The sequence below is a fragment of the Manduca sexta genome, chromosome 26 (assembly GCF_014839805.1).
Source record: "Manduca sexta isolate Smith_Timp_Sample1 chromosome 26, JHU_Msex_v1.0, whole genome shotgun sequence".
Classification (NCBI taxonomy): Eukaryota; Metazoa; Arthropoda; class Insecta; order Lepidoptera; family Sphingidae; genus Manduca; species Manduca sexta.
The window spans coordinates 18,893,867-18,909,902 of NC_051140.1; the positions used below are offsets into that span (position 1 = coordinate 18,893,867).

Below are 16,036 nucleotides of genomic sequence, written 5' to 3' on the forward strand. Positions count from 1 at the left end.
AGAGCTATTTATGTTGATTATTGACTGCCTTAATACAACTACGTTTTTGAGATCTCGTGTTGTTCCCAGTTAAAGTGATATGGGGTATTTCTGTGCAGTACCAGCTCGGAGTCTGGAATTGAGGCAGATAAATAATAGACTTGCTTTCTATGATGTAGGACCTAACTCGGCTGTCGAATTGTGGGTATGGTGCACTTCTGCCTACCCTTGAAAAGGGGAAAGATATCATGTATGTACTGTCGCATTGATACTTCTATTTTATGTATAATATTGGTATGTCTCCTAACCTACGATCTCATGAAATTATTTGCCTACCCGATGTTTTGCTTGTATTCAAGTGTAGCATAAACAACATTCCTTCATATTTTAAAACGAAGTCTCTCGCGGCGTCTGCAATAATATGTAAGCTAAATCATAAACCTAAATTAGATACTGTTAGAACTTCGTTGCGGAACTTTGGGTCAGATAATTATTCCAACTTGGCCGGTTCTTGACGCCAACGTTTCGCGAACATGTTCAATTTAGACCGTAGAACAAACGACTCAAGATCACTTCGATATTCACAATACGCTCGTACGTTCGCGCGGTACGATATTTTTGCACCTAATAATAATCCTTAAATATGTTAAAAATATTATTAATTTTTTGTTGCATTTATTGTGTTAACTGCGCTTTGTATTACGATTCATATTATGGGAAGACTATAACACGCGAGGAATTGAAGCGACACGACAAAGCTAATACCACTTTGTAAGTTTTTATTGATTAATTTCTAGTAAAATGGTAGTTATGGAAGCTGTATAATATGCTCTATAAATCGTTCGTGGTTAACTTGTACATTTCAAATTACATTGAGTAACTAGCACTTAGGTGATGTTAATTTCCTAGGAATTTTTAACATTTTTTAAATAAAGTTGAATTGTTTCTTGCTTTATTCATATCACAAAGAAAAATAATGCGTATTTTTTTAAAACTTATTTAGTTAAATCTTCTCAAAGGAAGAAATGCTTGTGTGATCCCTAATTTATTTCGAGCAATATACCCGCTCGGCTTGCAATCTTCACCTTCTTTAAATAAATACTACCTTCCTACACAAGACTAAATAGGACTGATTCCTACTAGCCCTGAATTATACACTGTCCCACTACTAGGCACGGGTCTTTTCTACTACTGAGCAGGTTAGGATCTAGTCCACCACGCCGGCATCAAAATTATTATAGAGAACCACTCAGGTACGCAGGTTTCCTCGCGATGATTCCTTTAAAGCAAGCGATAATTCACAAAGCGTGCACATATAACTTTAGAAAAGTCAGAGGTGCGTGCGTTGGGTTTTGAACCTGTGGACATTCGTCTCGCTAGTCCGATCCATTCTCAACTACGCTATCGCCGCTTATATGATTTCTTTAAACGATCTTAATCGTTGGATCAATTAGAGTGAAATTTGTTTGATAACTAATTTTTATCATTAACGTGCAGTTTCTGTTTAGAATAGTTTATAGGGATCAGCTGTATACGACTTGTAGACCTCGATAAGACTCAGAGCTTGTATCTTAAGTCAGGATGTCTTAACGGTAGACATGTTCATTATGAACGAATTATTTAAATTAGACACATAATGTTCAATCAATAAGAACATTGAACTTTATGCAAATTAAGTTGATTCGTACCGTTTAAAGTTGTTTTAGGTAAATTTATCATATAATGTGGTTTGTATGAATTTAAAATGTTGTTTCATTTTGTTTACGTATTTACTTGTTGCATTTTTTGGTTACACGGCGTTTTTAATGCGAATTACCGAAATTATATGCTTAATGATGATACAATTTTTTATGTATTAAGTATTTGAATTTTTTTATTGAGTACTGGTAATCATAATAATGCACAAATTTTCGCAAACCTTCCCCCTAAAATTCATACAATCTGTGGGAATATACCTCTCTCTAATCATATACTTAAGGTCTATCGTATTTCTTGCAATTTTATAAAAAAAATAATACACTTTCAGTTGGTGTGTAAACGAAATCGAGCCATGCGACCCAAATGAATGGAGACGCGTGGATGGGTCATGCAATAATCTCAAAAACCCCACTAGAGGGGCCACCCACACCCCATTCTATAGAGTACTACCACCCATTTACGCCAAAGGTATGTTCGATCAATTCTTTAAAACTCTTCTTCTATAAATACTTCTAGTTAATTGATTTTAGACTTTTACACTGGTCTAATGCAAAAGAAATACTTTTGACATTGTAAGAACGACATAAGACGCTACTCAGATGATATCAACCTGTTGTAATAGAACACAACCGTATAATTCTTAAAGTACAGAAGTTGCGTTCCAAAGCATTTTCTAATTAAATTAGATACTAATAAGGTGCCTTCTTCTATTTTATCTTATTTTGACTTTTTAGATTTTCTTCTTACACTATCTTTTCTTACTTCTTAATATCTTATCTATTAATGTTATAAAATAAAGTCCCCGAAAGCTGTCTGTATTTGATCGATTTTCTCAAAATCTACAGAAAGGTTTTTTTATGGTTTTTACAGATCGTGTAATTATGGTTTAAATTAATAGTACATTACGGTTTTCAGTAAATTGACTGAAATATAACGATTACTGTTGAAGAGGTCGCGTGGTTATAAAAAAACTTGTGAGTCGGGGATTTACGCGGAAAAAAATTGTGATGCATTGGTTTCCACGCAGGCGAAGCCGCGGGCACAGCTAGTTAGTATTATAAATACGAGTGTTTAGATGTTTGTTAGAAGTTAAGGCGCTAATCCTTGAGCGGATTTGGATCAAGTTTCATACACGTATAGACCATATCCTAGATTAACATACAGGCTAGTTCGTATCCGACTATCTAGTAAAACATAAAACCGCTATTATATCCCAAATCTCGTTTTATTTCTATTTCTAATCTTCAGATGAACTTAGGAAACAATATCTATGTGAGGTCAATGTGTCCAAGACCAGCGTACTTAATATATTTCTGTCTTCAATGATGAATTTGACACGTTTCTGTAATGTTTCATATGTTATTATTACCGTAGGTGATCAAATACTCAGTTGAAAACTATCAAAAATGTATAAAAATAATTGCTTAATCAAATTGCAATAACAATTAATTCACTCGACAATTATTGTTAACAAAAGGCATTACATTTTAATGATATATACATAAACGTGAACACAAAACTTGTTTAAGGCGATACCTCAAGGTCCATTTTCATACATTTTGTTTCACCTTTAATCTGGGTAACTAAACAAGTATTGGCAAGTAAAGAATTTAAATTCACGTCTAGTTAGTGATTAGTTCTCGCAGTTGAAAGAAAAACGTAAAAATAATTAATAATCATGGATATTTTGGCCTTTAAAATTTAATATGACGAAATTTTAAAGGCAGAAATATCCATGATTATTAATTATTTTACGTTTTTCTTCAACTGCGAGAACTAATCACTAACTAGACGTGAATTTAAATTCTTTACTTGCCAATACTTGTTTAGTTACCCAGATTAAAGGTGAAACAAAATGTATGAAAATGGACCTTGAGGTATCGCCTTAAATGAGAAATCGTGTTTGTGTAAGGTCGAATCAACTCACTTGTTTTATTTTAGCACCCATGACATTGCTCCGATTGAGCAGTGGCAATCGGAGTAACTTAAGGAAAGGAATTCCGGTTAATAATAAGTATTAAGACAGTGTATGTGAAGATTTTTAAGTCCTCAATGGCAAATTATGGTGAACTTACCTGGCTAAAGTCTCTTTTTTCTATTTGAATGTCTCTCGGGGTTGTGTATTGAAATGCTACAGCAAACACTGCATCGTTAATGAAACACACATTAAATTTCATGCAAATGTATGTAAACGGTTTATTTAATTTCGTGCTCATTAAACTTATACGACATAACAGAGAAATCCGTATGCACAGCAGATTTAATAAAATGTTTGATTATTTATTTATTTAGAAACAAGACCCATTTCAATGTCAAATAACGGTAGAAGATAGCATTCATTTGCAATATGGCATGTTCAACTGCAATTTTAATTAAATCCTATTAAGGAAAAAGTCTTAGGTAATATTTATTTCCAAAAAACGCATGACAACAAGGATAAAGACCAGCATATGCTAATATTTGTTTCCATACACTAGACGGAAATCGCTATTATTGCATTTTATTATGTTAATTTGTTCACCTGTTGCAATTTCATGAAAAATATGTTTCATTATAATGTTGTATAATAGTATAAACCTTACTTTAACAGACCCAAGGAAATATCTACTTAGAAAATTACTTCTAACATTTTGTTGGCAACTTGGTCCCATTATAATGCAAGTAGGAAACCCGGCTTAACTTCAAATGATAGTTTCTTTCTTTGTGCCATAAAAGCCTTTAATGCCAATCTATAAGAGCTAGGAACAATTTTATTCGTCGAACATCAATTTCCCATCTTTGTAGCTATTCAAATTTTGTCGTACATACTATAAGGTCTTTCCCAGCCGACGATCTTTGAAGCATTGATCATATTACAAAATGTAGCGAAGAAAATTAACTGAATACTTATAGTATGTATATAGCTATAAAGTGTGATCTTCACAGATTTCGAGCCAAGGAAGTCAAAAAGTGGCAATGACCTACCTCTCGCCAGGCACTTAAGAACGCACCTCCTCTCTGAGGGCCGTGTGCCAAGCCAAATATTCACTCAGCTGGCTGTCAATGACTTGGTGTTCATGTCTGCTGATATAGTATCCCTTCATGATACAGGTAAATGAATAAGCGTTTCATAATGAAGGAAGTGCAACTAATGACCGTTTCTTAATTCCAAATAATTTCCTTAAAAGTCGAATACGTACAATTATTTTAGTTTTATGGAAATGGGTGTTTTATTATCACATGATCCATTATTTTTGAGCAGAAGTCAAATTCCCAGCCGTCTTACCAAGTGAACATACATACGGGTAGAATACAGAACCTCGTTATTTTGAAGTCTTAAAAATCAGAATTAAAAAATATGACATTATTCCAGTGAACTATATTGTATGGAAGCCGTATTGTTGCGCCCCCAAGGGGAAGACGGACAGAGTTTGTGTTCCGAACAAAATACCTGATGATGACCCTGTGCATCGTTTCTCCGACATCCGATGCCTTAACATGACCAGGCCTGAATCCTTTCAGTCCATTGGATGTATCAAAAATGGTACTACGCCTGAAAGGGTAAGATATCTGTTGTTTTCTACCGCCAAGCTGTAGTATTAAGAAAAGACCTTGTAGTAGATAAAATCATCACTAAGCCAACATTAAAGAACTACGATGGCATCACGAAAGTTAAAGGTAATTTTTAAATGGAATCATAAGGTTGAAGAGAAATAGATAGGTAGAAAATTCAATTCTAAACGCAACAACTGTTACCTCACCAGTATTCGCGAGTTCCGCCATAAATAACAAAAACATTTTACTTTAATGATTTTTATTACACTAATAAAGTTGGTCAGAATTCTTGATGAAGAACTAGTTCAATATAAATAACTTAAAGTGGACATTGACATAGAACATGTTTGATAACGGTGAAAAAACCGGTGACAAATTATCCATTATACATAAATAATATAAGTCTCTCTCAGACCCAAATAAGGATTTTGATGGGTTTTTATTTTTATACAATACCTAAATACTCGTCTTATTATTTTCTTTGTTTGTTTGTCTGTTTGTTCTTGAGCTGGTCTACTCTATTAAGATGGGACTCTCATGTCTTTTTTTAACTGTTGCTGACTTATTCAAAATTTAATTATAGTTTATTAATTATATTATAGATGTTTATCTATGGTGGTATTACTCATCGCAATAAAAAATTGTTAGTTTGGCTTTAAAAATATAATAAACCAAAACTCAGATCTATATCCCCAAAAGGTAGATATACAACTGACTGTTCCTCTTCATCCACTATTCGTTGATTTTTATTGCCATGTGTTCTTTGGTTTCAGATTGTATCGTCGACGCCTCTTCTAGATTTGTCTGTTATTTACGGTAATGTACTGAAAGGCTTGCTAGAAAGAGGGAGGCTGTTCGAAGGCGGTTTATTGAAATTCGAGGTTTCCAATGGAAGGATATTTCCGCCCAGTTATAAGACGCAAGCTCATGTCTGCTTCCTAAACGAAAGACCGAGGGAAACTCGCTGTCATAATATGCGTGAGTTACCAATCGATCAGTTTTATACTTGATTCAAAGATATAGGTGCAGAGAATACAGTTTATCTCATTTCAGTCAGAACCAAAACCAGAATAAACCGGATAGTTTATGCAGTGTCGTTCTAGTAAAAACAACCGATACGAACTTTATTGTAATTTTACGCTGCATGTCTCTTTTTAGGTGTTGGGTCCAATTGTGTATACACACATAATTGTTCCTGAACAAGGCTTGTCATATTAATGCAATATGTTTAAGTTTTAAGACGACATAACTGTACGAAACATGTAATTACCCTAGTTAATTCATAATACAAATTTCGCAGCGGAAGACGGTGCGAACACATTAGCTGGTATCAACATCATGGCGATATGGTTCTGGAGGCTACACAACTTCATTGCACGGCAGCTGGCCCGCGTGAACCCATGCTGGGATGACGATAGGCTATTCTACACAGCACGAGACATCAATATCGCTATCTCCTTGCAGATCTACTATTACGAACTTTTGCCGATTATGTTAGGTAGGCGGTTTTTTACATCCGTATTCGGTTTCAAATAAGTCGACATAAGTGTTAACTGACGAGGGACAATCATATCCCGTCAGTGGATGCTCTATGTGTAGCTTACTTCACTTGCAATCAGGCGCAGTGGGATCACTTTGTCATATCGTATAAAATATGTGAAGGATTACAACTAGTTATATTTTCATGACAGACTGCATAAACACTCGCGGTAATAGAAATTTCGCTGTATCCCTGGCGTTGTTAAAGAACACAGGTGGTAGTATCCACATATCATAAGGCGTTCTAACACTACCTACTTCTACTCAGTCAAATAATAAAAAATTACAAATTAAATATTTTATATCTATAATTGTCATACAGATTAGACCTATTTTTATCAAAAAGATTTTTGAAGATATTTTTTTTATAAATTTCAGGACGTCAAAACCTCATAAGGGATGGAGTTATATCCCCGTCTCCAGGTTTCAGAAATATTTACAACCCTGACATAATACCCCAGGTGTCTTTGGAATATCCGTTTGTTTTGAGATGGGTTCACACTATGCAAGAGGGAGAGTTGAAGTGAGTTAAAATCATGAATTAAAGTCTAGTAATACTAACAGGAAGAATTAATAAAACACTCTATTTACATAAAAATAAATATTAATTTCTGAAAATATATTTTACCGCTTGAAAGTTATCTGTTCCAAACAACAAACACTTATTGTAAGACACAATATAATGAACTGAAGATTTACACTTATTAAATACACCTCATGTATATATTGCTAGTAAAAAAATATATATATAATAATTTATTTTGTGATAAACTAGACAAGGACTTTAATACAGATGGCGAACGTTTCGTCACAATGGCTGGTTGCGACATTATGTTACAGGGTCAAACAGTGTGGTTTTAAATATTTGCACACAACAGAGCAACTGGCAGGCACTGTCTACAACTTAACTACCATTTTTATCAATCTATATAATATATAAAAATGAATCCCTATTTCCCTTCGTCACGCCATCACGCGTGAACGGCTGGACGATTTCACTATTTTTTTTATTTCACTAGTTAATGTCAGGAGAAGGTTCTTATGGAAGAAAAATGACAAAAAATTACGCGGTAAATTAGAAAATTTAAGAAAATTTCAAGAAAATATAAATTTTATATAACTGTCAATTGTTTGAAATAACTGTCAGCGATTGACAGACGGGACAACCGCTGTCGGGTCTTCTAGTACTTTTATAAATGAAAATATAGCTCCTCATTCATATTTAATGAACATTTTTTAGAATGTACGACAAACATGGATATTACCTTAAGAAGTACCCGATCGTGAACCTGACGCTGCGAACAGGCTTCTTGGACGTGGACGACAACCTTGATTACTTGACGCAAGGCACCTTCAGGCAAGGAAGTGCTAACATCGACTACATTGTCGATCCTGACGTGAGTCATCATTTGTATAATTGGATGATAAGACGATGGATGATGGACTCATGGTAAACCATGATTACTCATATAATTGGGCATTTGAATTATGCTGGTAGCATTATGCATGGCGCAGGGGAAACAAGAAGAAAATTGATACTTAATCTCTTGTTCTTATCCCATTTCATTGGGAGTTTGGAGTAGCACACATTTCAAAACATAAATTGCTGTTATACCAAACACAATATATCTTAGATACAAAGAATTATATAGAGGCGACTAATAGACGTCATAGTGCCTACGAAACTCTGTATACAATAATATTTACTTATGTCTATTAGCATGAAATTTTTATTCTTTTAGATCGCAGAAATCGGTCTCGGACCACACCAAAGAGCATCGGACCTAACTACAAACGACGTATCCAAGAACAGATACTTCGGATTCCAGCCTTATGTGAAGTACAGACAGTTCTGTTTCGGACACACCGTCAAGACTTGGGACGACTTGATCGGTATTATCGATCGTGAGGTAATTATTTTTAATTAATTGGATCGTGGTTTCTGTCAATTATGGCTTAATTTGCGGCAAGAGCATATATTTAATATAGTCTATACAATATTTTTTAATTGAATGACGAAACGATCGCCGGTATTATGATAACTTTCCATTAATATAATAAGATTTTACAGCACAAAACCTTTTAATATCAAAGAAATGCGTTACTATGTATTACTCATTTATACATATATAAAATTGAAAATTTTCTGTGTCTACGTTTAATATTCTTGTTAAATACTTGAAAGACCCGAATCGTACATTAATATCAACTCTTAAAATTTTTGTCTTCTGCCTTTTGCTCAAATGTTCTTTGTAATATTCCGTCCAAATAATTGCATTAAAAATCTAGTAACTCAAAAATATTAAGCTTTATTTTGTATAACATATAGGGTAAGTCGGGGACAGATGGCCACACAGGGAGACGGCCTACACATTACGCGACATTGTTCGGTGTAACTGGCAGTTATAACGGTTGGAGTGTAACACGCTGAGAAAGATCTATCACCAAATTATGACACATTAGTCGTACAAATATTATTAAATATTTTCAAGGTACGCCAATGACGATATAATTTAAAATTTTATCTTTTTAGAGAATAGAAGTGCTCAGAGACCTTTACGAAAACGTGGAAGACGTGGATCTAATAGCAGCTATTTGGGTCGAGAAGCCGATAAAGGGTGGTTTTGTTCCTCCGACGTTCTACTGCCTCGTGGTTGAACAACTAGTCCGTAATGCTGTCTCTGATAGACATTGGTACGAAAGTTCGGAAAGACCGAATGCGTTTAATATCGGTGAGTATTCCTCGGAAGAAGGGTATTAAGCCTCCTCATTACTATCACTTGGATTCTTCATCTACATTAAGTCACACCCAACTGCATAGTGTCGGCAAATTATAGTTTTCTTTGTCTTTATTTATCTGGCAGTCAGTTGAAGTGGTATCTCAATATTAACCAACCACAGCGCCCCGTTCTTTTTTATGTCCCACAAACGTACTTTTGAAAGGGGTCATTCTGAAAACATTAAGTAAAAGATATTTGATCATAACATTGCTCTGAACTTAGGTAATATTTGTGACCACGGGCGTATTATTTACTAACATGATAGACACAACTTTACTTACCACCAGGTATAGAAAGATCAATTTGCCAAGTCCAAACAAAATAAAAAATGCGTCGAAAAACTCAACTTTGTTTTAAACAAGATAATCTTTTCAGAACAACTATTGGAAATAAGGAAAGCGACCATCGCGAGGCTTCTGTGTGACGTGGCAGATACAGTAACTGAAATTCAACCGCATGCGTTTTTGAAGGCTGGACCAGGGTGAGAGAACAAAGATATTTACAAAGAAAACAGATAATGAAATTCAAAAGACCACATAATCTGATTGTTATATCTCATTGTCACCAAAAGCAATACTCAATTTTTATATTGTAAAATATGATTTCAGTATGTGATCATGCAAACAAATAGCAATAAAATCGAATACAAAGTTTATAGCACATTATCGACATATAAAATTAATATATGATAAAAAGTGGAAAATTCAAGAAACCTCATAAATAATCATGAAATCAAAAATGTGAAATGATCTAAAAAAATGTCTTATTTTGTTTTAAAACCTTTTTAAAAGCATACTTATAGACCGTTACATTTAGATTTGAAATAGATAAACGCATCCAATTAGGTCCAATTCTTTCACATATAACCCCATAGATAAAAGGGTCAAACATATATCAACTCTATTTCGATAGAATTTAAGTTCAATTACCTTTTGTTTCAGAAATGAGATGTGTAGTTGTAAACACATTCCAAGCATAAACTTCTGGGCTTGGAGGGATAACTCGTGCTACCCTGGCGATGTGTGGAAGCAAAACCCGAATCTGAGAGAACACTGATTTAAACATGAAGATATATATTGTGTATTTAATATAATATTCCAGAAATGTATTTTTTTTATACAGCAAAGTGACTCCATACCACTTGTTTAATTTTTTTGGATAGATATCTACATTTCTGAAATACTGTGACAAAATATAAATAACATAAGACTTACATATAATTTTGTTATATTAGAGATAATTTTGAAATGTTTACTGTAGTTTTCACATCGAAGGATACAGAAATAAAATATTATTTATCTAACATGGCTTTTAAATAAAAAAATACAATATTTTCTTTGCTTTGCGCCTAATATAATGAATAAAGCAGACAAAATTCACTCCAAATATTTCTTGTAATGATAGTGTACCTGCCGAGGATCTGATCACTTTTAAAGGACGCAATTTTCCTCCTTGAGAGCCTTATATTTAGAATGCACCTTTTTACCACGAGATACAGTATATTTTACTGTACTGAAAACAAAACACACATCACGCCTTCATCCGTGAAGGGGTAGCCAGATTTTACTGAGTCTCAGAATAAGGTAGATGAATGCGGTCTATTAAATTGCTAATACTTACCAAGGCCGACTTTTAGATATGAAACACCTAGGACTTTTTATTACAATGCTATCTAAAATGTTCATAGCGTATAAATATATTAGACCAGGCGCTTTCTGCAGCTTCGCCCGCGTGCCTGCCTTTCTCGCTGCAAAAGACTCTTAATCACTAAAACAATTCATAGCGTGATCTGTTTAATTTTTTTCACAGTGGAGTTAATTGCCGGAATAAATAGTAAGCCTATAAATTAATTCAGGATTTGGTCCATCCATGTGACAAATTTCATCCAAATCCGTTAAGCGATTTTTGCGTTTACATCCAACGAACTTCCTTACATATTACAAAAAATCGTAGTTAGTCGCATTTAAAATATCAGCAAAGTAATATAACTAACATTAATAACAATTTACTAACGATAACACTTAATGCACTTAGTAACAAAATTAATGACAATTAATGATAAAAGGTGTCGTAATAAAGGACATAAAATACAACCACACGATTCGTGTTCGGGTTCTCATCCGGAAATGTGGTTGCTTGGTATTTTTTTTTCGGTTGCCGCGGTTCAGGCGACGTTGTACGATGCCTTTACCGGAAAACCTGCGACGAAAGAACAACTGCGACGCTATAGAAAGAATAACAATACATTGTGAGTACTTTTATATATCATCCTTTCTATCATATGTGAGAGTTCGCCTGGGTAAGTACCATCGCAATGTCCATTTCTGCCGCCAAGCAGCAGCGTCTAGTCGCTGTTGTTTTCCGGTTTGAAGGACATCGTAGCCAGTGTAACTACTGGATATAATAAGACTTAACATCTTTCGTTTCGTCTTAGGATGACGAGCGCAGTAGAATACTAAACAATACTTTATAATTCAAGGTGTTGAATGGTGTTTTTACTGTTTATAGGCAGTCGTATCGCTTACCATTAGATGAATGGCAAGGGTCTCATCATTCAAAGCAATAAAAAAAAAGTATGAATGCAAACAATGCAAATTGAATGATAGTAAAATTTTTCAGATATGTAATTTTATATGCAAATAGGAAAGGCCTATCGAAATTGGATTTTTTTTACTTCAAAGTTTTTTTTGTTAGACCTGTACAATATTATCATATTCATAGTGAAATATACCTTAAACTGCTTCGAACAAACTCAAGTACCAATCAAAGGAGGTCCTAAGAAGATTGGTCTACTCCTAAACGCAAATTGCCTAAGGCGGAAAAAATATAAAAATGTCTTTGCTTTGCAAAATATAGTCGTATTTTTTATTAACGGATACACGGCAAAGTGACCTCACATCAACTCATGGTAACCGGAGTGGGGTCCAGATAGAGTATCGACCAATGAGAAATATTTATCCCTCTCTAGTCAACATAATTATGCCGGCCTGTTTGTAGGATATACACAGGCTGATCCCGGAACGCGACACACTTACGTCGGCCACTTTGGCGGTTTTTACACTTTGTGAACGGTGGTAGTTATTCGGGCGGATATAAAAATCTTACCACCAGCACGTTTGGCAAAAATGTTTAATTTATTTATTACAAATAATTCAATTATTTGTTTATGTGTGTGCACTATTTTGTTCAACGGTAAAAGACGTATTAAATTATACATTTTCTAGTAACAGAGGAAATACTACTTATGATGAATATACTGCCTCGCGTGGCTTTGTTGTATTACAGCACGACTGCAGAGCTCAGGTCTAGGCTTCGATCCCCTGGTCTGGCAAAGTGATATTGGGTTTTTCCCAAAATGAGTCCGGAGCCTGGAATTTATGCCAAATATGGCGATAGGCTCACCCCCTATCACATTATGGGCCGGAATACACGCGGCGGGAAGTGGGTGTACCAGTTGAGCCCCTGTACACCTCTTCAGACATAAAAGACGTAAATTATGTACGCGTGTAAGATGAAATACTTTAGTAATCACGTAGGTGAACATAATTGCACTTGTAATACGTGAAAACAATTCGTGATATTAATTAATAGGTATTAAATAACCTATATAACCTTTCAAAGATACATTTCAATTGTATATAATTATATTTATACAAGTGGTATTTTCTGAAAGGTGTATGAAATTAATTTGTGTTTATTCTGGAAGAGGAAATGGAATTATTGTCATATTATTCAACGTCACATAATGCTTTTATTCTCTAACGGGTAGGCAAAGTTCGAAGCAGAGCCCTCATTTTTCGCCATGTATGATTCCCTAAGTAATAGGAGGCTATTTCAATATCGGTAACGAATTGTCTTCGGGCTGATACTATATCACTTCTCGATCCGGGATTCAAACCCGGGACCTGAGGACGGTGGTCGTACTTACGCATGCAATAAAATTACGACACTTATATTCATTATAGATCCTAGTTACCTCTATGAGAATTATAACAACAAAAAACATCTTAAGATTACTTACGCCTTTACAGACTGAGTAGGTATTAAGAGGTGTTACTATGCATTTTGATAAAAATTCACAAATACACATCACGCATTTATCCCCGAAGGGATATTCAGAGACGCAACCAGGGCAACCACTTTTCGCCATGTGTGTTCCGTCCCATGATGTGATAGGAGGCAAGCCTATCGCCATATCGGGCACAAATTCCAAACTCCGAGCTGATACTAAGCAGAAAAACTCAAATATCACTGCCTGACCCGCGATTCGAACTCAGGACCTCAGAGCACTGCCGCGCATACAGTACAACTATGTCACCGAGTCTGATCAAACATATTTTTTTGACAATTTACTTTCAGCTTTTGCGTGACGGATGTCAAGGCTTGCGACCGCGACGAATACAGACGCCTTGATGGGACATGTAACAACCTCAAAAATCCTCCAAGAGGGGCCATCCATACTCCCTCCTACAGAGTCCTGAAGCCGGTGTACGGAGAAGGTAAGGTTACCATACAAATCAACCGAATAGAAAATCTTCTGCAATTATAATTGGGTGCGTGAGCTGAATGTCGTATGGTAAACGTCACGACTGCATCTAAATAGAAGCTATGCTACCCAGATCTTAATAATAAAACACAGCCTTGCTTTGAGGTCGTCTCGCTGAACATTAGGTGCTGACTTTCATAATGCTTAGTCATTTTAATGTGGACTAAAGCCTAATTCCTCTCAGTAGTAGAGGAGGCCCGTGCCCAGCAATGGGACAGTATATAATTTAAATGTTCAGAATGTCTTTCAGATCGGAACAATGTTTGCACAATGCATTGTATTGGCTGGTGTTAGAGTGCTGGTACCTATCAAAATGCGCTCTTCCATATCCAAGACCACTTAGAGCTGGCGCCTTATAGTGACTTCTACGATTAAGTAAAGTACATTAAGTTCTAAAATCTTCTAAACAATGTTTTTGACTAAGAAATTTGAATGTTGAAATATTGTAAATGACATTGTATTGTGCTCTTCGACCTGCATAACTAGAATTTAAATTACATAATATCTAAACAAAGCAGTACCAACTTAGTTGAAACGAGAGAGCTACCAGCTACCATCGATTGCAATAAACGAGTGTATAAATTTGAAATGAAAGAACTTTATTTCTATATGAATAAGATTCAAATTTACGACAGTAATGACATCTGAAACAATATTTGAAAATGAGCGTTATGAGGAATAAAATAAATATATATCTTTCATCGTATACTATTATAATTGTTCGCGACTTCACCCACGTGAAAGGGTTTTCCGGGGTAAAAGTTCCGCTCTTTATTTTCCCGGGATGGAAAGTAGCCTTTATCTTTCTCAAACTATCAGGACACGGTCTCTAACTATCTCAACCTCATTCTCAACTATATCGAAATCCGTTGGATTTTTTTAGGTTTATCGCGTTTATGTAAATACATAAGGTGGGGAAATTTGCTTTGAAATACATATTTTAGAACTTTCTAAGAGGAGCATGATTATTGATTGTGCATATAATAATACATGATTATTGTGTAACTTTAACCGTTTACGCAGCACAAGCAATGGAAGCTCTCAAAAGGAATACATTTTCCCCGTTGTTGCAATATTTTTCATTGACGCTCAGCACCTATTGGTCGTAACGTGATGTTTGTTATACAGCGTATAGCTTCCTTCCATAAATGGGCTATCCAAAACTAAGAGAATACCTACTACTTTACATTAATAACATTTAAATTAAAAAAGAACGTAAGAGTTGAAGAATAAAAATAAAAAAAAAACTAGACAAGGAAACAATCATAAGAAAAAAAACTTAAATTATGAGTGTACTCTTATACAATCTACATTTTTAGTGTAAAAAATACTGGTATTTATTACAGTCAAAAATTACGATCGTTTGCACAAGTGATATTTTATTAAATTATTTGGAACAAAGCAAATATACCTCAAAATTACTTTCCGTTTTAACAATTTTCATCTTGAATGAGCAAATGTTGGGCTATGGAAATTAAATAACATTATATGTGTTAATACCATATGTATAATATAATTAACAAAGAAATTGCTAAAATAAAGCTTAAGTTGGAAACAAAATATAATCGACTATGAGATGTTTTTGAAACCGACAGCCAACATGAAAGAGGTATCACTTCCCGTCAATGAAAGGGACAAAAAAGCCGGTTTGAGGTTTTATGCAAGTACTTAGGATTGGACGTGACAGGCCGATTTATTTTTTTCCAATACATTCTTCCGAAGCATCGGCTTTCATTTCACTATTATTTACAATCGCATTGTAGGCTTTTTTTTAACTCAATAGTAGCATCTCGAGTCGTCTGGAACTGAGAGAATATTAAACATTCAGATATCAAGTGCAGTCTTGAATGCTATTGCAAACAGAATTTTATGACCGCAGGACGACTCCAGCTCCAAGCGTATTAAGAAAAAATATTTTATACAATTAAATGACGAGAGAAGTAAGTGATAATAAGCTGTA

The 16,036-nt window shown here is 34.7% G+C and overlaps 1 protein-coding gene across 1 annotated transcript; it reads left to right on the forward strand.

The window, feature by feature from the left end:
* Positions 1-514: 514 nt before the first annotated feature.
* LOC115448491 (peroxidase) lies at positions 515-10,833 on the forward strand. Its single transcript, XM_030175917.1, has 12 exons — positions 515-750; positions 2,006-2,145; positions 4,603-4,767; positions 5,030-5,217; positions 5,985-6,189; positions 6,512-6,709; positions 7,129-7,273; positions 7,991-8,147; positions 8,493-8,660; positions 9,284-9,482; positions 9,906-10,011; positions 10,472-10,833. Exons 1-12 carry the CDS (start codon positions 623-625, stop codon positions 10,584-10,586), a joined length of 1,914 nt encoding a protein of 637 aa, XP_030031777.1. The 5' UTR covers positions 515-622; the 3' UTR covers positions 10,587-10,833.
* The last annotated feature ends 5,203 nt before the right edge of the window (positions 10,834-16,036 follow it).